This window comes from Acomys russatus, chromosome 4 (assembly GCF_903995435.1).
Source record: "Acomys russatus chromosome 4, mAcoRus1.1, whole genome shotgun sequence".
NCBI classification, from domain to species: Eukaryota; Metazoa; Chordata; class Mammalia; order Rodentia; family Muridae; genus Acomys; species Acomys russatus.
In genome coordinates, this window is record NC_067140.1 from 13,024,554 (window position 1) to 13,046,810 (window position 22,257).

Genomic DNA, 22,257 nt, shown 5'->3' on the forward strand with positions numbered 1-22,257 from the left:
TCCAGTAGTTTCTGCTGAAAAAGACAAGAAGGAACCGTGAGAGAATGCAGCATTGCTGACTCCCTGATATCTATAACAAAGCAAGAAAATACATTTGTGCTGTTTCAAATTACTATGTAGTAGTTTGCTATTGGGGAAACATGATTCTAATACTTAGATTTGGGGCAAGGGGAGCAACAGGATGCCTATTTTAAATGTGAGTTTCTGCACTTGATCTTAGCCAAAAGACTGAAAAGCGATTAAATGTGAGCTTCTGAGAAATAAAGGTTTCTAAAGTATAAGCGTGTCCCAAATGTTACATAACGCACCTTGTCTTAAAAATAGACCTTTGTTTATCTGAAATTCAAATTTAGCTGCATGTTTCCCTATCTTAAAAACAAATAAGAGCTGGAGAGATGGCTCAGCAGGTAAGAGCATCAACTGCTCTTCCAAAGGACCTGGGTTCAAATCCCAACATCCACATTGCAGTTCACAACTGTCTGTAACTCCAGTTCCAGGGAATCTGACACCCTCACACAGACACACATGCAAGCAAACTACCAATGTACATAATGAAAAGAAAAAGAAAAAGAAAAAGAAAAAAAAATAAAGAAATAAAAATACAAACAAACATAAGCACAACTCAGGATTCCCAGGTCATCTCCTCCCACACATGCAGTTTGGCATCTGGTAAAATCCACGTGTCCTTGTGTCCCTGCTGGCCACTTCCCACCACCCTGGGACTCCTCTTATCTATAAGGCAAGGAATGGAAGAGGTAATTTAAAATCATCCCTTAGGACCACCAGAATTTCTCTCTAGAAATGGCCTAACGTCCTTATTCTACCTGAAAGAGGAATCTCAGAGATTTGCCCCCAAAGTACAGTTGCACAAAACACGGGTATGTGTGTGGTGAGGGTAGTTAATGGGCCAGGAGTGGAGCTAGTAAACTTCTTTCAAACTATTGCTGTCTGGAGACAATCTTATGAGTCCCAAAGCAGGAAACAGGTAGTTTCTGAGTCTGGGTCCTGGGCAAGAATCGTGTTATTTATGAGGAAACTGAGGCCAGGAGGCTAGGGCCCTTGACCAAAGTGGCTCAGTTAGTGGCAGCCAGTCCAAACAGCTGTCAGCTGAGGAGCTAGGAGTTCTGAAACGATAATTCCGAGGTCTGGGGTCTGAGGCTGGTTCCTGCACCGATTTGCCACTTCCCTGTCATGAAGAAGAGGAATTTTCAAAAACATGAGGACTTAATGAGAAAATGATGTAGAACACTGGGCACATGGCAGAATGTTCTGGGGAAGCAGCTGCATTCCTCCTCCAGCGCTCAGTTTCCCAGCCCGGGCCACCAGGTGGGGACAGATCCAAGGCAACGCACAAAGCTCACTCATGCGCACTGCCGGGTGGGCGCCGCCTTCGTGTGCCCTGAACGTCACTTCCGGTGCGAGGGCCGGGCCGGCCGGCTGGGGAGTGCGGGTTTATTCTGCGCGCGCTGCCAGCCGAGGCTCCTGCCGCCGTGACCCGCGCTCCGCCCGCCGCCGGGCTGGTGAGTGCCCGCGACCTCGTACGTGCGCCTAGGGGCCAGAAAAAGAGACCCGAGAGGGCAAGACCGCCGGAAGTGGGCCAGAGGGGCGGGAGACCCCAGGAAATGGGGATACCTGGGGAGGGGGCGAAGACCGGAAGTAGGGGCCTTGGACCGCTGTCAGCGGCTCGGGGGGGGGGGGGGGGGGGGGTGTCTCTGGGACTCCGAGAGAGATGTCTTCCTGCCACCGGTTGTTGTGAGAGAGAGGGAATGGAATGCTCCACAGAGAGATGGCTCCAGGTGGGGAGGATGTCAGGCTTTGTATCCTGTCCCCAAGGCCACCCCTCCTGTCATTCCCCAGGAAGCTGCAGGTGGAGGCTAAAGATGATGAGGCCAGGGTGGGGCTTGACACTTCGCTCGGCCTCACTGGACAGGGCTTGCCGTACTTCCCCTGATGTTTGCTGAGTGCTGTCATGAGCCGGCACTGAGGCTTGTGGTGACCCCGGCAGGCAAGTTTTCTACCCTGTTGGGATTGACATTGTAAAGGGGGGGGGGGGGGACGGTGTCAGTTTCCTCCTTTGTAAAGTGAAAACAGTGATGATGATGTTCTTGCTCAATATTTTGAAGGTGAAATGTGGGGTTGACCGTGTAGTTCAGTGATAGGATGGTGCCTAGCATGTGCAAGGCCCTGGGTTTTTGGTTTTTTTTTTGTTTTTTGTTTTTTTATCTCCAGCAAAACACAGGAAGAAATAAGAAAACGGATGTATGGTGCAGGGCTAGATTCAAAGCAGAACCCTCAAGCATGAATGACTTCTTTGCCTCAGTCCCCCGTGATGTAAGCTGCACGAGGCAAGGATTTATTGTTTTCTGCTGTGTCCCTAGCATCTGTCGGCACAATGCCCGGCACATACTGGAGGCAGTCAGTGAGTCTTTTGGTGAATGAATGGGTGGGAACTGACTCTGAAGGGTCCCGTCAAAACGCCTGTGAGACTGCACAGAGGTTTCCAAAACCAAACAGGAACCCGGTGCTGCGGGGACTAACCCACAGGAAGCCAGGTGGGCTTTACGGAATAGATGACATTGTAGTCGGGCCTTGAAGAGGATGAGTTGTCTGGCTGGTGGCAGAGGCATTTTTTATGTAGAAGGTGTTAGATGTGTGAGATTGTCCGAGAACGGTGGCTCATTAGTTCATCTTCCCTGGCAGGGGAAGGGAGAGGGAGGACAGGAAAGAGCCTTTGAGGCTAGTTCTGCAACCTGTGGCACTACAGTCCATCTCAAGCAGGCAGTGAATTGGGATTCCAGGCACCTACCTGTTGGTGACTGCCATAGAAACCGTCCGGGGTGAATTCTGCGAGGTCGGCATTGTCCCACCTCTGCAAAGTGCATTAAAATAAAGCATTTATGATGAGGGGCCTATATGTCTTAATACCGTTTTAGATGCTACATTCGGGTGAATGAACAAGACCTGGCTAGCATACACTGATGACCTACACACACACACACAAACACACACACACACACACACAAAATCATGAGATATGTGCTTGTCCATAGAGCTCATGCCAGGCAGCTCAGACATCCTGGAGTGAGTGAGGGCCGACTCCGTGTCACTGTCCACTTTCGCCTGGATGGTTGTTGAACCGCTCACATCAGTGGTTTCTCAACCTGTGGGTCCTGACCCACAGAGACCACTGGAAAACACATACTTACATCATGATTCACAACAGTGGCACAATTGCAGTTATGAAGCAGCAAAATAATTTTACAGTTGGGGTCACCACAACATGAGGGACTGTTTTAAAGTGTTGCAGCGTCAGGGAGGTTGAGAACCACTGGTCTATATAATCACTTCCTTACAGTTCATTTTAAAAATTAAAAAGTTACTTTTCACTGTTACTTTCTGTTGATGTGCGGGTGTACACACACGGCACACATAACAGGGTGGGGGTGGTGTCAGAGGTCAGCCTTGCGCTGGTCTCCTTCCACATTTACGTAGTTTTGTAAATTTGGTAAAGTTCGACTCTAAGGATGGAACTCGGGTTGCCAGGCTGGAGCTGCACATGAGCCATCTCGCACCCCTAGCGCATTCTTGAGCCAACAGAGGAAACAGATCATGCGCCTCCTCGCTCAGCACAGAGGTTTGAAGTCCTTACTGGCCTACAGCGCCCTGGCCACTACCCCCAGTGAGCCTCTGAATCCATCTACTTTCTCCCACCTTGCTTCCTTAACTAGCTACACTGGGCATCTTGCTTTTCAGAAAAGCCGCACCGTTTTTTCAGGTACCCTCACCCAACTATGTAGTATTTGGCTCACCCTGTCTTCTCATCTTTGCTCAGATGTTACCTAGGTGAGCCTTCCCTGGATGCCCTATTTAAAACTGCAAATCCGGCCCCATTCCCTACGTTTCCTTTTCATAGTTGTGGACTGTATATCATGGTTAGAAGTATCTCCCATCTCTCCTGGACTCAGTGAAACAGGAGTGGGTTTTTGGTTGTTGTTTTGTTTTTTGTTTTTTTTTCTTCTGCAACCCCAGTGCCTGGAAAAGAATGTGGTGCATCATAAATGTTTGATATTTGTTGGGTGTGTGTGTGCTGCATGGGTTGGGAAGAGGTGGAGGAGAACATACCACAATATGACCAGAGTGAGGACATACCTTTGGAAGCAAGTGCAAGAAGCTGGTGGGGCTAGGTGTTGGAATTCGAGAGATGGAGTGTGCAATCCTGTGGTTTGGAGGGAGTGGCCTGCTTGGTCGCTGGCTATAGTGGAGCAGAGGGAGTGAAGCCAGGGCGTTACAGCTACGCACAAGAACTCTGGGCTGGCTCCTACTTTCCGTGTTGAGCATGAGGTGGAAGAGCAGCGTCCATTTACAGACGAAGGCTTAGGCTGAGCAGCCAGGGAATCCTGCTGCTAGCCCATTCCCAGGGTGCCTAGGCAGCTGTCCTTTTGTTTTCCATACAGGAGTGTGTTAGTGCAGCTTTTCCCAGAAGCGAGTCCTAGGGTCCACAGGTCAACAGGCAGTGTGTAGAGTCTACTGGAGTACCTACACATACAAAGGAAGAGCCTTCACTCAGGGATGTAGGCCCCTGGGAAGGAGCTTCAGGCAGGAAGAATCCAGCATGTGGACGGAGTCCTTGAACTCGGTTGTTTTTTGGATGTACCTATGTCTCTCTTTGTCACTCACAGGCTGGAGGAGTTGAAGGGTGCTTGTGGAACATGGGCCTTAATTAGATAGTGCCACTGAAGGGACAGGAGCTAACCCTTCTGTTACATTTCCTTAGCAGAGCTGATACATTTTCATGATCACCATAGCCAGTTACATTGTAAAAATAAACTCATACAGGAGCCACTTGTAAACCCAGCACTCTAGAGGCTGAGGCAGGGGTTAGCAAGTTCCAGGCCACCTGGAGCTGCATAGTGAGACTGTCTCAAAACAAACAAACAAACAAGAAAACGAAAGAATGGTTTTTTAAAAATCTCTTAAATGTCCAGCTGTTCAGATCTATTTCCTAGGCTGTCTTCTTTGATCATGTATTTATTTGCAGGGGTAGGAGGCATGCTCATGCCATAGTGTAGATGTGAAGATCTGAGGACAACTGTGGGATTCGGTCCTCTTCTCCCACCATGTATGTCCAGAGACGAAGCTCGCACTGTTAGGCTTGGTGTCTAGTGCCTTTACGTGCTGAGCCATCTTGCTGGTCCCTTACTCCACTAGTCTGCTGGCCACTGGGCTCCAGGGATCCTCTTGTGTCTGTCCATCCCCATCCCGCGTCCCCAGCACTGGGGCTACAGGTTCATGTGCAGCGATCCGTGGACACTGGGCATCAAAGTAGCACTCCCTCCAGCCTAGTTTTGAATTTCAGCATTGACAAACTGCTCTCTGGAAAGGTTCTGTTTATATTCTCACCAGTATTTTAGAGAACCTTTTTCCTTTTTTTTTTTTTAAACGGTTTTTAAACTGGGTTGGAATCTCAAAGTTGTTTGCATTCACATTTATGTAATGACAAGCCATGTCTCTGTTTGACACGTCCAAGGAAGGCATGGTGTTTGGTTGTTGGGTTTGACTTAGGAGTGTGATTCATAACATGATCATTCCTCCTTGGGACTCACCTCCCTGAGGTAACTAACTTGGGGAAGACTCCAAATCCCCCATGCACACACATTTGTACAAGTTTGTGAATACACACTTGTCAGGGTGTTCCAGGACAGGGCAGAAGACTAATGGGGTTAATTGTCGCTTTTCATCTTCTATGGTCATTAGGCATATGTGGCAAGTTACCTGTTGAACCATCAGCGGAAGGCCCATGGTACACTTCATTTTCTTTAATTTTTGTTTGTTTGTTTTTTTCTTTTCTTTCTTGGCTGTCCCAGAACTTACTCTGTAGACCAGGCTGGCCTCAAACTCACAGATATCCACCTGCCTCTGCCTCCTAGTGCTGGGATTAAAGGCGTGCGCCACCACCACTGGCTCCGTGCTACACTTTCATAACCCCACTTGTGGCCTGTGTGTCAGCAGGGACCCTGATAGCTAATGTCAGAAGAAAGTGACTCACTGAGAACCAGCCCCTCTGTGGCCTCACTCTCCGAAAATGAGCTGCCGCTTCCTCCGCCTGAACCTCCCGCCTATGTGTGCTCCCTGACAGAAGACTTGGTCACCAAAGCCAGGGAAGAGCTTCAGGAGAAGCCAGAGTGGCGACTCCGGGATGTGCAGGCCCTTCGAGATATGGTGCGGAAGGAGTACCCGCATCTGAGCACATCACTGGATGACGCCTTCCTGTTACGCTTCCTGCGGGCCCGAAAGTTTGATTATGACCGGGCCCTGCAGCTGCTGGTCAACTACCATGGCTGCAGGCGGAGCTGGCCAGAGGTCTTCAGCAACCTGAGACCCTCAGCCCTGAAAGACGTTCTCAGCTCCGGATTCCTCACAGTGCTACCCCACACGGACCCCAGGGGCTGCCATGTCCTCTGCATCCGACCAGGTACTGGGGGGATGTGTCGTCTCTCTGAGATGGGTCTGTCCTTCACCCTGTTTTCTCTCGTAGTCCCCTCACATCCTTGCCTTTTCTTGTTTGGTTTTGGCTTTTTAAAACAGCCCAGGCTGATCTCAGACTCACTGTGCAACAGAGGATGGTTTTGAACTCCTGACCCTCTTGCCTCTACCTCCCAAGTACTAAGATTTTAAGTGTGGACCACCATGGCTGGCCTCAAAGCTCTTTTGACTAGGGGTAGTAAAACTATCCTCAGACTACCTGAGGACCACAAGGAAGATTTGAGTTAATGAAGCAGCAACAGCTACAAAGATGCTGCTATTCTGACCAGGAGCTAGACTCCGGCGCATGGACCCCCAGTGCTGTTTGTGCTTGGCATGGGTAGTTTTTCCCCCTGAAGCTAAATATGGCCGCTCTCAGCCTTCAGGCTCACCTGGCCACCCAGTGATCTTCTGTCAGTGCAAACCCAGATTTCCAAAGGAGCGAATACAGTGGGCTGCGGGATCTGCTTTTGGTCATGGGATGCAGGCATGCTTGCCAAGCCCCTCCTGCCATCTTCTCTGCGTGAGCTGAGAACAGATATAAGGGAGGCAGTGTGGGCTGCACAGAAGCCTGGGCCTCCCTCCCACCTTTCCTCTGGTGGCTTAAACCCTGACAAGATTCATTTTGTCTTTTTCTTTTCTTTTCTTTTCATTCTTTTTTCTAGTGCTGAGAATGAACCCTGGCCTGCACCTGCTGAGCAGGAACTGTCCCACAGAGCTATACTCAGAACCCCTTGGTTCATTTGCTGATACCAACACTTCATAGTGATACTTGGTGTAGCTTTAAAAAAAATGCATCTTTCTCTTCTCCCCCGTCCTCTACCCCCCTTTGAGATAAAGTCTCTTTGTAGGCCTGGCTGTCCTGGAACTTGATTCTCCTCAGACTCAGAGATACACTTGCCTCTGCCTCCCCAGTACTGGAAAAGGCATGTGTCCAACTTCAAAACAACACAAAACAAAACTATGTCTTTTTAACATCACACGAAGAACTGTGGTAGACTTAAAGACAAATAGACACGTCTATTTATTGTACTTTCTTGTCTATCGACTTTACTATTCAAACAGTGTAGAGAGGAGGTGGCGGCTTAGGTATCAGGAAAGATAATGAAAACACGTTCCTGCGCCTCCCGTGTTGGCGCTTCTCAGATCTTTGGCACAGTCCTTTGCAGCGAGGGAAGCTCCCCACAGAGAGCATTTAGAATTGTGACCCTAGGAGAAGCTGAAAGAGGGAAACATTAGACATGTTTTACCCAGTGAATGGAGGGAGGTGGGAACTCTAGCCTTCTGATTCCTAACTCTGTGTCCTGGGCACCAGGTGCAGTGGAGGAAACAGCCTTCACTCCACTCATAGTCCCTGCAGTTCCCTTCAGTGCAGAGCCCACAGAGAGCGAGTTAGAGTGCAGCGCCCTCCAAAGCGGGCCCAGAAAATGAGGGAATGCTGCAGTGTGCAGGATGGCCTGCAGGGGTGTCACCTCCGTGTATTTCCCTCTGGCGGCTGGATGCCTCACATCCTGTTCAGTCTAACCTCTTCCCACACTGTCTTTGCAGTCTAGACCATCTCTTCACCCTGCCTCACGTGTCACACATCCACACAGAGCTGGAGCCGTTTTACCTGCTGCTGTGTTAGGCACTTTCTGAAATTAGGTGCTTATTTTAAAATAAGCAGTGCAGATTTTTTAGCACCAAGAGACCTAGAAACCAGCCAGCAAGCTTTGTCCTGCTACCGCGGGCTCAGTGAGCTCAGCTCATAGAAATGTTCTCAGATGGCACCATGCTGGCTGCTCCTCCTGCTGGGACATGGCTGTGCTTGGGTTATGAATTTTGTCCTCCTGTTTGGATGAGATTTGGACCCCTCGCTGCTGACCCAGCTTCTTAGGAGGAAGCATACCTATGAAGCTGTGTTCCCAGTGGATTTTACATTGCCTTTTGCTAAGCTGGCTTGAGGTGTATGTGATATGCAGTTATATTGTGGTGGGCTTAATTCACATGAATATTAGTCACCAAGTTTGGCCAAGATTTGTTAGGAGAATCGTGCATAGGGCAGCGAGATGCCTCAGCAGGTAAAGTCACTTGCCCCACAAGCCTCTGTTTGGATTCCTGGAATCCAAGTAGAAGGGGAAAGTGACGATCCATGATTATATTATGGCCTACATACATGCTCTATGGCACACGTGTCCCCTCACATATCATTGGGTATATGTATCATGCACACATACTCATAAATATTTCTAAAAAGAAAATAATTGTGTGCACATTGCTAGCAAAATGAAACTGTTTTATAATGTATTATTTTATGGTTTCATACATATATAATTACTTTGATCATAATCCCCAATTATTCTTTATCACCCTTCCCTCTGAGTCCCCAAGCCCCTTTTCCCAAGAAGCCCTCAATGTCTGTGGCTCCATCTCCTGCAGGGAGTAGGTGAGAGTAGCCCACTGCATTTCAGTGGGGTTGCTTTCGTGAGCATAGGTTGGGTGTTATTTACCTGAGTGAGGGAATCTTATTAGTAGCCACCACTACTGAGGACTAGGACCCCCTCCCCCAGCATTTATGGGGGATGACTTTTGTTTCTGAAGCAGAGTCTCATGTAGCCCAGGCTGGCCTTGAACTTTCTACATAGCTGAAGAAGGCCTGAACTCCTGTTCTTACTACCACTACCTCCCAAGTGACGGGAGTGAGCCACAGCCCCGACTCAGCTTTGTCTTTCTACAGGACATAGATTTTGGTGGAGATTTTCTTGAGAATAGTTAACATCTGGGCATGGCGGCCCATGCCTATTATCCCAACCCTCAAGAGGATCGCTGAAAGTTCCAGACCAGCCTGGGACACAGAGAAGCTCTGTCTTAACCCGCTCATCTCTGCTCCAAATAAATAAATAAGTAAATAAATAAAATAATGAGAAGAAGAGAAAAAGAATAGTGATTAATAGTCAAAAATACCATTGTCATTTTTTTATCCTTCTCTCAAAAAGAAAAACATTAAATATGCAAATATTATTGAAGCATATGTCCTGCTAGCTTGCACTTCATTCTCAGGCCACCTCTGGACACCAGGCTCACAGCTTCACAGGTATGAGAGGGAGGAGAGATCTTCCCTTTTTCAAGAACCACACCCAAGATTGAGTCTGGCTCTATGTGACCTGTGGCTTAGACCACAGGCTCTGGCTAAGATGTCATACCAGACTGACCAGCCAGTCCCCATTTCTTACCCTCCCTGGAGTCATCAGTCAAGTCAGTTCTGTGCAACCTGTGTGGCCAGAATGGAAAACCAGGGTGGTGATGTCATAGCACTTGATGGCAGGAAGCAGAGGTGGCCAAGAAGGCAGGTGTCTTACCTGTTTCCTTAAGATACAGAGGTTCAGAGTGCTGAAGTATCTTGCCCAACATTGGAGCCTAGCATATCTGACTTCACAGCTCATGCTTCCCCCTGCCCCCATCCCCTGAGACAGGGTTTCTCTGTGTACCCTTGGCTGTCCTGGACTCGATTTGTAGACCAGGCTAGCCTTGAACTCACAGTGATCTGCCTGCCTCTGCCTCCTGAATACTGGGATTAAAGGCGTGCACCACCATGCACAGCTCACGCTTTTAACCTTAACACTCAATGGTGTTTTCGTCTCCAGATGTTCTGCTGGGTTTGGGAGGTTACGAAACATCAGTTGTTGGCTAGACAGCATCAGGTGACAAGAATGTCTTCCTCTTCATTGCAAAGCCAAGGTTTTAGAAGATGCATCTTTCTCTGTGCACTTGTTTGTATTCATTCTGTAACGCTGCCCATCTCTTGTAACCTCAGACAGATGGATACCAAGCAACTACCCAATAACTGAGAACATCCGAGCCATTTACTTGACATTAGAAAAACTCATTCAGTCTGAGGAGACCCAGGTGAATGGGATTGTAATTCTCGCTGACTACAAAGGAGTGAGCTTATCCAAAGCATCTCATTTTGGTCCGTTTATAGCCAAAAAGGTGATTGGCATCCTTCAGGTATGGCTCCTCTTCACCATTTCCCCCTGCTGTGGCTCTTTGCTTTCCCCGTAGCCCTGTCCATTTACTGTTGTCTTCTGGAGGATTACACGGACCCCACTTCCCACTGGCAGTGGGAATAATCTTCAGTCCCTTTTGCCATGACTCCGCAGGTACCTGCCGAAGGTACCTCTTACCTGTGCTTAATGGTTCACAAAGCCCTGTCGCCATCACTGCAGTTCAGTCCTTCAGGGAACACTCTGAGGCAGACAAGAATTTGTTTTCCTTTTTGATAGATGGGGCAGCTGAGACCTAGAGAACACATACAGCCTGCCCCTCGTGTCACAGCCACAGAAGGCTGAGCTCTTGTTTACTGACCTGCCCCTTGGGTGCTGCTCCTGTGAGCTGCGATGTGCCAGTGGTCCAGCTGCCCTTCACTGAGTTACACAGATGCCCAAGCCCCTGCTGTCAATCCTCTTCCACATTGGTCATCATTTTATTTTGTTTTTTGAGCCAGAATCTCTTGTACTCCAGGCTGGCCTCAAACTTGTTATGTAACCAAAAACTGACCTAATCCTCCTGCCTCTACCACCAGCGCACAGCTCCATCACTGTAAATGTAAGTCTTGATTTTCCTTAGCTTCTACTGCTTTTATTTTCCTTTTTTCTTTCTTTCTTTTTATATTTGTTTGTTTGTTTGTTTGTTTTAGTTTTTTGAGACAGGGTTTCTCCATGTAGCTTTGGCTGTCCTGGACTCAATTTGTTGACCAGGCTGACCTCAAACTCACAGAGATCTGCCTCTGCCTCCCTGAATGCTGGGACTCCAGCCATGCGCCACCGTGTCCAGCCTGTTTTTATTTTCTTGTGCTGAGAATAAACTCAGAACGACATGTGTGCTGCGCAGACAGTCTCCCGCTGAGCTCCACCCCTGGCTCCATGTTTTGTTTTTAAATTCTTTTCTGTGTACGGCTGTGTGTGCCTGTTGTCTAAGGAGGGCAGAAGGAGGTGTCACACTTTCTAACACTAGACTTACAGACAGTTGTCAGTTGACATATAGGTACTGGAAATCAAACTCAGTGCCTCTGGAAGAGCAGCTAATGCTCTTAACTGCTGAGCCATTTTCCCAGCTCCTAGCTGTGTGTTTTGATGGCTCCTGCTGAAACACTCACACACACACACACACACACACACACACACACACGAGTGTTGGAATTGAGTTTGTATCTCTATCTCTATTTTTCTACTAATGTAAGATCACCCAGCAGGGACCAAAACTCCAGGGTTAAATAAGTTTGGGAACTGTGTGATTTAATTTGTCCCTTTCTTGTGCCTGTCACTGTAAACATCAGTGTATTATTGGACAGGGTTTCCCCAAGTGGCCCTGGCTAGCCTTGAAGTTACTCTGTATGTTAATTACCTTTTTTGTTGCTGTGATAAAATCCCATGACCAAGGCAACTTATAGGAAAATGTTTATTTTGCATATAGTTCCAGAGATATTAGTCCGTCGTGGCAGGGAAGCACGGCATCCAGAGGCAAGCATGGTTTAGGACAGATGTGAGACTGAAAGCTCACATCTCTAATAGCACCACAAAGCAGAGAACACTAAAAACAGTAAGCAGCTGTGTGCTCTTAAAGCCTGTCCTCAGGGCCATGCTTCCTCCAGGAGGCCACTCTTCTTCAACTTCCCACACAGTGCCACCAAGCGGGACGAAGCGTTCAAATGTCCAAGCCTAAAGGAGACATCTTATTGAAACCACCATTCTCTAACCCAGACAGGCCTGAGGCATGAGGCGAGGCTAAGGACCCCTGTCTGACTATGTGTGCCTCTGGCTCGCTCACCTGTTTCCCAAGCAGCCCTGCTTCACGTCATCTTGAAGGTGACCTTGGGAAATGCACATGAAGCAGCTCTGACCTGGAGGGCCTTCTGTTTTCCAGCTCTTTCTCTGTGGGCTTGGGGCTCCCACCTCTTTGATAGCTCTTCTGACGCAGACTTCCTCACAACTTGTCTTCCTGTTGGTCCCCACCAGGGCTGTCTCTGAGGAAGCTGTGAGGGTCAGGCCAGACTGGGGCTAGACTTACATGGTTTAGATGGGGAGGGCAGCTGCAGATACTACAGATGCTCTGACATGGCGTTCCTCCCCCGTACAGGATGGCTTCCCCATTCGGATAAAAGCAGTCCATATAGTGAACGAACCTCGGATATTTAAAGGCATTTTTGCCATCATAAAACCATTTCTGAAGGAAAAAATAGCAAACAGGGTGAGTGATGTCCTTTGAACTTGATACTTTTTCTTCCTTCCTTCCTTCCTTCCTTCCTTCCTTCCTTCCCTTCCCTTCCCTTCCCTTCCTTCCTTTCTTGCTTGATTTCTTTTTTTCTTTTTTTCTTTTTTTTTTTTTTTTGGTTTTTCTAGACAGGATTTCTCTGTGTAGCCTTGGCTGTCTTAGACTCACTTTGTTGGGCAGGCTAGCCTTGAACTCACAGAGATCCTCCTGCCTCTGTCTCCCAAGTGCTGGGATTAAAGGTGTGTGCCACCACCGCCCCCTGAACGTGATACTTTTTTTAAAATCTCCCTTGATTGTATTTTCTCACTTGATTTATTTTTGACACCTAGCACATCATTGTTTTTTGTCCAGGAACTAATTTAGAAAGTATATTGATAAACTTAATGATCTTTAAACAAATAAACGTGTTTATGATAAACAGATAAACATGATCCATCTTTTTTATGAGGGAACTTGGAGCTAGTAAGAGTGCATACTTTGCCTAAAACAGGAACAGCAACAGGATGCTGTGTTTACAAGGGGACCTCACATAGTCGGGCTGAAGGTGGGATTTTAATTATAAGATGCCTCTTTGCTCTGTAACCTATTCAGACTTCCTGGTCTCCTGGCTTATGCACTGGGAACCAACGTTGCGTTTTATGTGTAAGAGGATCTAGGAAAGGGAAGGGATGGGTCACCAAGCAGATGGACTGATCATTGCTGACTCAGAACTTCATGCAGTCTCAGTGCTCTACCACTAACTTACACAGCAAGCCCCAGATGACACTTTTAAAAGAGGGCCCTCCTTTCTGACCTGCAGAAGTCCCTCCTCTTCTCATCTTCCTCAAGGTCACTGATGGAAATGTGGTAATAGCATTTTTACTATCTTTCGTTGTACCCAGAGACATTGAGGTCTCTCCACTCTCCAACTTATATTTTTAAAGACCTGTGTGTGTGTGTGTGTGTGTGTGTGTGTGTGTGTGTGTGTGTGTGTGTGTGTGAGAGAGAGAGAGATTCCCAAGGAAATCAGAAGAGAGCACTGGCTCCCCCAGGAATTGGAGTTACAGGCCTGCTGTGAGCCTCTTGATGTGGGTGCTGTGAACTGAACTCAAGTCCTCTGGAAGAGTAGTAAGTGCTCTTATTTCTAAGCCATCTCTCTAGTCCAGTTTCATATCTTTACAAAAAGAGAAGCATACAGAAATAGAAACTTTCAAGGTTGTAAGAACTAAAACTTAAATTCTAGAGAGAGTAGAGCCTGGTGTGAGTGGTTTTAAATATCCTCAGTAATTTTGATCAGGTAGACTTGAGAGCTGCTGGGTGGGTGTGAGTCCATGTTGGTCCTGTCCTACTGTGATAAAACACCTCCCCCCCCCCCAAAAAAAAAGCCATGTAAGGAATAAAGGGGGTGGTTTTGCTTCAGTGAGATAGTAAAGACAGCAATAATCTCCCATAGGCATGCCTGGAGGCCTGCCTGCCAAGTGTTTCTGTCACTCTGACAGTTAACACTACCTTTCACGGTTCCTAAATGCTCTATTTGCATTTTACCATGCAGCCTGCGGATAGACTTTTTGCATCTTTGAAACTGTCTTATTTGTGGTCCATGATGCTCCTCATTCCCCTCCCTTCTGTGCCCACTCATTCAAAACTACAGCTGATGGGCTTCTATATGAAGCATGAGACGAGCAGGCCCAGGTTCTCACACTTCGGGAAACACATACAGAATGGATTGTGTAATAAAGGGGTTGTGCACTCACTGGGGTAGTGAGAACTGGTGCCCCTAAGACCACATGTGAGGGAGTAAGCCATACAGTTGGGAGACCAGCACAGGATAATGTTGGGGCACAGGAGAGTGCCGCCCAGCATGCTGGGAGAGCTGAGTGATGGGGAGAACAATGGGTGAAGCCTAAGAAATTAACGGGCCTGTCTGTAACAGGCCTTGTGGGCCTGTGAGATGGGAACATCAGAAGATGGTAAATACAGTGGTGTTACCTGAGCCACACTGAAAGGAGAGGACTGTGCTGAGACAAGGCTCAAAATTGAGAGACCACGTAGGAGACGGATGGGAGGCTCTGGGGAAAGATGGTGGCTTGGGGCTGATAGGGGCAGTGAAATGGTTGCCTCATGGCTGTCCTGGAAGGTCCACTCCATGGAGGGTGCAGCAGAAGATAAGGGATTCCAGGCCCCTGGGGCTGAGGAACTTTCTTCACTCAGAACATGTTTACTTGAGCACCTGCCACGGGGAGATTGTTTCATTACTGATTCCCCAGCACATGTGTGCCTGTGCTTTATCATCATCATCATCATCATCATCATCATCATCATCATCATTATTATTATTAGTTTTTCAAGACAGGGTTTCCCTGTGTAGCCTTGGCTGTCCTGGACTCGCTTTGTAGACCAGGCTGGCCTTGAACTCACAGCAATCTGTCTGCCTCTGCCTCCCAAGTGCTGGGATTAAAGGCGTGTACCACCACCCAGCCGTGTCTGTGCTTTAAAAAAAAGTGTGTGTGTGTGTGTGTGTGTGTGTGTTAGATTTCTTTGTTTGTTTGTTTTTCAAGACAGGGTTTCTCTGTGTGTAGCCTTGCCTGTACTGGACTATAGATCAGGCTGCCTTAAACTCACAGGCCTGCCTCTGCCTCCCAAGTGCTGGGATTAAAGCCATGTGCCACCACTGCCAGGCCCAGTGTCTTAAATTTCTGTTACTGTGATAAACCCATAACCAAAAGGATATTGAGGAGGAAAGAGTTTATCTGGCTTACATATCCCTGGTCACAGCCTACTGAGGGAAGCTGAAGCAGGAACTCGGGCAGGAACCCGGAGGGAAGAACTGAAGCTGACTGTGGAGGAATGCTGCTTACTGGATTGTTCCTCAAGGCTTGTGCCATTTGCTTCTTTATAATCCCAGAACCACCTTCCCAGGGATGGCAGTGCCTACAGTAGGTTGAGCCCTCCCACATTAATCATCAATCAGGAAAATGTCCCATAGGCCAATCTGATGGGGGTATTTTCTCAGGTGAGGTTCTCCCTTCTCTGATGATTCTAGCTTAAATCAAGTTGACAAAGAACAACTTACCAGCACAATTAGCATAGATAAGTATATAATAAACCAGTATCATTATAGCATTTTCATTCTGTTACCCTCTTGTCATCCTCCCACTCCTGTTGATCCTCTGCCTCTGGACTAGTCCCCTTTCTACTTTAATGTCTTTTTTGTCTGTTTTGGTGATCCAAGAATCTATTTAGGGTTACTTACAAGGTCATGAATAAGGAGCCATTTACAAGAATATGGGCACTAGCCAGTGGCTATAACACTGAAGAAAATGCCTCCTTCTCCCCTAGCAACCATTAATTGCCTATACATCTCAAGGGAGGAGTGGTCCTCATGCTTCCCCAAGCCCATGATGGAATGGTGAAGGCCCAATCTGTGCCGGTGATCACAGCTGCTGAGTATACCTTTTTATACCCTTCTGTTTTAGTTCTTCCTCCACGGTTCTGACCTGAACTCTCTCCACACAAACCTTCCAAGGAGTATCCTCCCCAAGGAGTATGGGGGCACAGCTGGTGAGCTGGACACTGCCACCTGGAATTCGGTGCTGTTGGCCTCGGAGGATGATTTTGTAAAAGAGTTCTGCCAGCCTGTGCCTGCCTGCGACAGTCTCCTGGGCCAGCCCCTGCTACCTGAAGGGCTGATCTCAGATGCGCAGTGTGATGACGCCATGCGAGCCATGAAGTCCCAGCTCTACTCCTGCTATTAGCACTCTACTGGGAGAGCCACCCTGGATAACTCCTTCCTTCCTTAGGAATGCACAAGGCTTAAGGTGCCGAGGCCTCAGTCTTGCACCATCATTATGCAGCAGCATGGAGCTGCGCTTAGAGACTCCAGGGCAAGCCCATCACAGGCAGGCCTTTGACTACCTGGATAATTCCAGGGAAGACACAGAAATTTCCCTGGTGATTCCCAAATATTTGGACTCTTAAGTTTGCAACTCCTAGTCCGGAAGCTTTATCTGTTCCATATGCATCCTGGAAGCAACAGGGGTCAAAGTCACTCTGAAGTGACCAGAAGACAACCTGATTGATCATGACTCTGAAGCAACTACCAGTAATGAAAGGTGGCCACATGTGAGACTTTTGAGTCTCCTTCCCATAAACTCTAGGTGTTGACTTCTGTTGCTCATCAGCAAAATTCAAGGTTCAGGCCTCAGTTGTTACTGCTGGGTCTGGAAAACACTGTTAACTGAGCAGCAGAAATACCAGGACACAGGCAGCACCTAACGATCAAATTTGGAAGCCAAAGGCTTCAGAGCATCCCTGGGATTCCAAGGTTGAATCTTGCAAAAGAATCTTCCCAGACCCATAAAGCCTTAGCTCTGGTTCTCTGTGGAATCACACAGGTCAACATAAAATACTGGGTTCTAGTACTGCGTGGCTGAAAGCATTTGGACTAGGAGTCAATTGTGTGACTGGGTAGGACATGGAACTCAGCTTGTCATTTCTGAAGTGAGGCTAGGTGGCATGGGGACCTTTGGGGATGCTGAAGATGTTAGGTTTTCTGCTTGGAAAGATGACCACCTAGAGGTGATTGAGTCTTGTTTCTTTGTGATATGCATGCAAGCCTCATGTAAAGGAGTGTCACCATTTGGCCCTGCCTTTAAAGAAACTAGTATGATCCTGGGACTTGGTGGTAACCAACTGCCTTTGTAGCACAATGGGTAAACTTGAAAGGTATGGCTTTTGTGAGGCTGGCCAAGTCTTGTACCCAGATCTTATATAAAATCTTTCTACCCTGGAGACACTAGCAGCATATTAGAAACAGCCACAGTAATCGCCAGTTTGGGGCTTCTTCAGTTTTTGTCCCTGGGAACACACAGGGGCAGGTTATTGCTGGTTCACCTGAGAGGCCCTGCCCTCCCAGACACGCTAGAGTGTTTGTCTAGTGTGGGAGGACCAGCTGGCCAGAATGTGAGTTCTGTGTTTGGGCACTTTAGACACCTGTCAAGATTTCAGCCTTAACCCAAGCATCGAGTAAGGTATTTATCTCCTGGTTTTTGACCTGCTTCCTTTGGTATTCATTGTGTATTATGGTGTTAAGTAGTGTCCGGAACTGTTGTTTGTGCACTTAATAGACTAAGCAGGCATTGCACACAGCTTATAGACAGTGCTTTGAGATTCAAAGGTCAGTCGGTTGTCACTAAGCTGTTCTACCCTTACAGCAGTTCCCAACACGTCCACAGAAGCCCTTTATGGAAACTTACCTCAATAATGCCAATTCTGGGGACATTGTTTTCACCATAGATGCTAATCCTTGATCTTCACCATAGATGCTAATCCTTGATCTTCTAGGCCCTGGCCGAGCTCAAGTGCCAAAACACACCACTCTTGACTATCCATGGAGACTATTTGCAGCTGAGTTTCTGCTATTTGATTTAGCTCCTGCAGGTTTTCTGCCTAAAGAGACAGCCACCCAGACACCTGAAACCCTGAAAAGACCCATGATGGCTCCAACCCCAACCACCTGGATGGGAGCATCTATGAGAAGCTTTCTTAGGTCCTAGGTGGGTAGAGAGCAAAAGGAAAAAAACAGACCAAGGTAAAGATGAATCCCTTAGCCCTACCAGGCTGACTGGTTTAAAGCCTGTCACATGACTAGCTAGTTCTTTGTCTATTTTTGACTTAACAAAGGGACAGTCAGGCTTATGGGGGAGAAATCTCAGAGCAGAAATGCTGCCTGCTTGCCAGGCCTTTCTGGTTAGGCCAAGAGCGAGCCATTCCATAAAGTCTCTCAGGAGACTATCTGCTGTCTGCCCCAGCTACTCTGCTGCTTCCTGAGTCGAGAGACCTGTCTGGACACCTCAGGTTTGAAGAAGGCTGTGTGACAGGGACCTCCTGGTGTAAATAAAGCAACTCCTATACTGAGCAGCAGGGATGCAGCGGCCTCATTTGAGGGGAACACAGTGCTGGAGCTAGCCAGTGAGCAAGAACTTGGGAGTATCTGACTTTAGGGTAAAGTTGTAGACATTGCAGATGGCTGGAAATGAAGGTCATGTGGTATTGGGAGGGAAAAGGGATAGTGAAGTAGAAGTGGGTGTCTGCTTTATCTTTGTGCACAGCTTACTTAACATGCTGAGCGCTGGACAGAGGCTTGTATACTCAAATCTGAACCCTGTTCCTAACTGGCTCCCTTCACCCCCCCCCCAAATCAAGATTATGTAAGAATGTAGATCAAGTGAGTTGGTGCTGAAATGTGCTAGTGTAGGAATGCAGTTTTATTCTCTAGCCCAAGTCCCCTACAGACTTCAAGGAAATCCAGCTTCCTAGACACCTTCCTTATTATGCCTTCATGTAGGGATACAGATAAAATCTACAGAAACAGCCAGAAGTGCTGGCTTCCCAGCTTGGCTTTCTCTAGGCCCAGGTGGCCTTGAACCACATCTCATTCTAGATTTGTAGGCACCTCAGGTTACAGGGCAGCTTCTTCAGAGTTGGAGGGACTGGAGGCATTCCCTCTGAATATCTGAGACAGCCTTATTACCCAGTAGGGAGTTTGGGAGATGTCACTTCATCTTTCTGGTCATTCATGGAAGTTGCTTTTTCATTTGGGCAGCAGCAGCTACACTGCTGTTGTGCATTGTGATACCTCATCTTGAAGTCAGCAGCACTTCAGGTTTTCTTGGGAAACCTCCTTTAGGAAGGAAACTGTTAACTCAGTTGACATATGTGTAGCTGTGCATGGTCATGCCAGGCAGGAACACCAAGCACATAGGCTGCTCAGGACAGACTTCTTGCTAAGGCCTCTCAGGTTTGTTTGTTTTGCCATCTGTTCACTTTGTAAACCTCAAGTAATTTTCTTTCTGCTCTCCCAATTCAGAAATGCTCGCTTTCAAATGCAAGAAGCACCATCAACTATTTTTTCTCAGTGGGAACTTGCTCCCAAGAAGGTCCAGTGTGACTTAAAGCTGGAGTCACATTTATTGGTTTGTGGCCCCAAATTTCCTGGTTTTCTCTTACCTGGGGGCCTGTGGGTATGTTTTCAATCTCACTGGATGTTTTTTCTATCAGGCAGTTAGTGGTAGCTGCTTTGGATTCTTGTGGATGTGCCTCAGCTTCCTGGCGTATTACATAAGAACCCAACAGGTAAAATACTTGAAACTTCTCAGTGGCCAAGACCTCCATTACCCTCGCTGATGGGTGGGAACTGGGCTTTTTCCTGACCAGACTAGGCCACTGTTTTAGCCCCTGGTCACATTCCTTACTTCAAACTGAAATTCAGTTTGGCTCTGAGTATAGGCACATGTGGTGGATTCATCTACTTCAGTGTTTGTTTTGACCAAATGTTTATTTTTCTAGTGCATTTTTCTAAGTGGCGAAAATATGTAATTTTAGTATGCATGACTGGGTCTCCAACAATAAAAATCCCTGTAAAGCCAAGTGTGTGTACTGTGGGTTTGTTCTTGAGACCGGGTCTATGTGACCCTGGTGACTTGGAGAGACACAGGTTTCCTAACCATGGGTCAAGGTACAGCTTCTGCCCTCTAGATGAGGTTGGGAGGGACACGGTGGCCGGCACTGGCTGCCAGTGAAGAACATCCACACTAAGAGCACGTCAGTTGCTTTGCACACGGTAGAGACACTATACATTTTCCAGTCCTAAGACTTTTGAGATATTCCTCTGGATTGACCCAGAGGCCTTCCCATGATAACTCAAGAGCTCCTGTGGGCTGGGCACATGTGCCAAGTACACAGAGTACATAATCTCAGTTAAAATTTCAGGCACTATGAGTGAAATGTATTGTCCCCATGAGGAAAATGGGGGCCAAAAATGTTAATTAGCTTGCTAAGAACAAAGCCAGGCAGTCCAGCTGGATCCTGAGTCAGGAGGACATGATGGCTGGAGTTTAATGGCACAGCTCTCATTCTCACACTCAAGTAACCAAATGGCGGAATCTTTCAGAGAAACTGTTTTGGGTTGTTTTGGTTTTTTTTTTTTTTTGAGAGAGGGTCTTATGTAGTTCCATCAGATCTCAGATGTGATCTGTAACCAAGTATGACACTGAACTTAAGCTCCTTCTGCTCCCACCCTCCCCACTTTTACATGTGTGAGTCCAGTGGACTCTCTTTTTGGTTAAGACAAAAGTCTTACCCTCTAGTCCAGGATGACCCTTAAACTGAGGGCAATCCTGTCCCCAGCCTCCCAAGAGCTGAGATTATAAGCATGAGCTACTATGGCTGGCTCCTTTGGGCTCATTTCATACATTAAGTACATATAAGGGGCTTATCACATTATGTATTTTATCATGTTGACTTCATTATCATCTCGTTTTCCCCTCCCACAGATCCCATTTTCCCAACTAGTCCCTCTTATACTTCATGTCTGTTGTGTGACCCAGTGAATTTAATTAGGGTTACTTACAGGAGTATGAGCAATTTACCAGTGGCTACCCTTCTGAAAATGTCTCTCCCTGAGTGACCAGTAACTGCTTATAGATACTGGGGGAAGGGTGGAGCCCCATGACCCTCTCCCAACTTACTATAATTTCCTCAGTGGGGTATGGCCTCACTACCCACTTCCCCAACAACTTTTCATCTCAGAACTGAATTGAACATTTTCATCCAGGAGCACCTGTACACAAGCCCAGACTATGAAGGACACTGGGGTGGCATAGTGTCACACACATTAAGCTACTACCAGCCATTTGTTTACAAAAGGCATGTAATGCCCTAGGGCAGACAGCCGCTGGGTCCTCGGGACTAGTTAGCCTGGCATGGTGGTTGAGTCAGTTGGGAACCTAGAGCACAGAATGCAGGCTTACTGCTGGCTTCTGGTGACACAACATGTAAATGGAGACTGCAGCAGAGCATACTCTTCCTGTGAGTCAGCCTCCTCTCTTCCTCTCCTCCCCTCCTCCCTCCCTCTCCCTCTCTTTCTATGTAAGAAGATAAATGGTCAAGGAAGGATTTGTCACAGACAAAAAAGGCTGTCCTACTTTCAATCAGATGTTATGGTCTGGTAGAAGACTTCAAAAGCTCTACCAATAACTAGGCCCATCGCTTGCCGAGGGAGACACAGGAGAAATTACTGGAGACTGCACTTCGTACCTCACACATGCTAGGCAAACATCCCACCACTAAGCTACATGGCTATGTTTCTTTTATTTTTTGATTTTAAGATAAGGTCTCCCTGTTTGGCTCAGGTTGAAACATGACCTACAGCAAAGGCAGGCCTAGAGCTTGTGATGTTCTTCATCATGCCTCAGGATCCCTGGGACTGTAGACGTGGCTACCATCCCTGGCTTCAAGGCTATTTTTGGCAGTGCCTTTGGCTATTAAGATAAATAAGCTGGGTGTGGTGGCCGCTGCTTATAACCCATCTTATGCTTAGCTGGGTAAGAGTGCAGGACTGCTGGCAAGGGCCGGCCAGCCTAGCCTGCGGAGCAAGTCCCTGTCTCCAAACAAAAAGTCCGACCTACAACAGTGGTTCTCAACCTTCCTGAGGCTGGTACCCTTTAA

At 47.5% G+C, this 22,257-nt stretch overlaps 1 protein-coding gene across 2 annotated transcripts; it reads left to right on the forward strand.

The window, feature by feature from the left end:
- Positions 1–1,423: 1,423 nt before the first annotated feature.
- Ttpal (alpha tocopherol transfer protein like) lies at positions 1,424–18,564 on the forward strand. Of its 2 annotated transcripts, none has more exons than XM_051143740.1 (5): positions 1,424–1,520; positions 6,010–6,472; positions 10,316–10,509; positions 12,637–12,747; positions 16,227–18,564. In XM_051143740.1, exons 2-5 carry the CDS (start codon positions 6,025–6,027, stop codon positions 16,503–16,505), a joined length of 1,032 nt encoding a protein of 343 aa, XP_050999697.1. In that variant the 5' UTR covers positions 1,424–1,520; positions 6,010–6,024; the 3' UTR covers positions 16,506–18,564. The 2 variants fall into 2 exon arrangements, with proteins under 2 accessions (XP_050999697.1, XP_050999698.1); XM_051143741.1 differs by having other exon boundaries at positions 1,428–1,520; positions 6,007–6,472.
- The last annotated feature ends 3,693 nt before the right edge of the window (positions 18,565–22,257 follow it).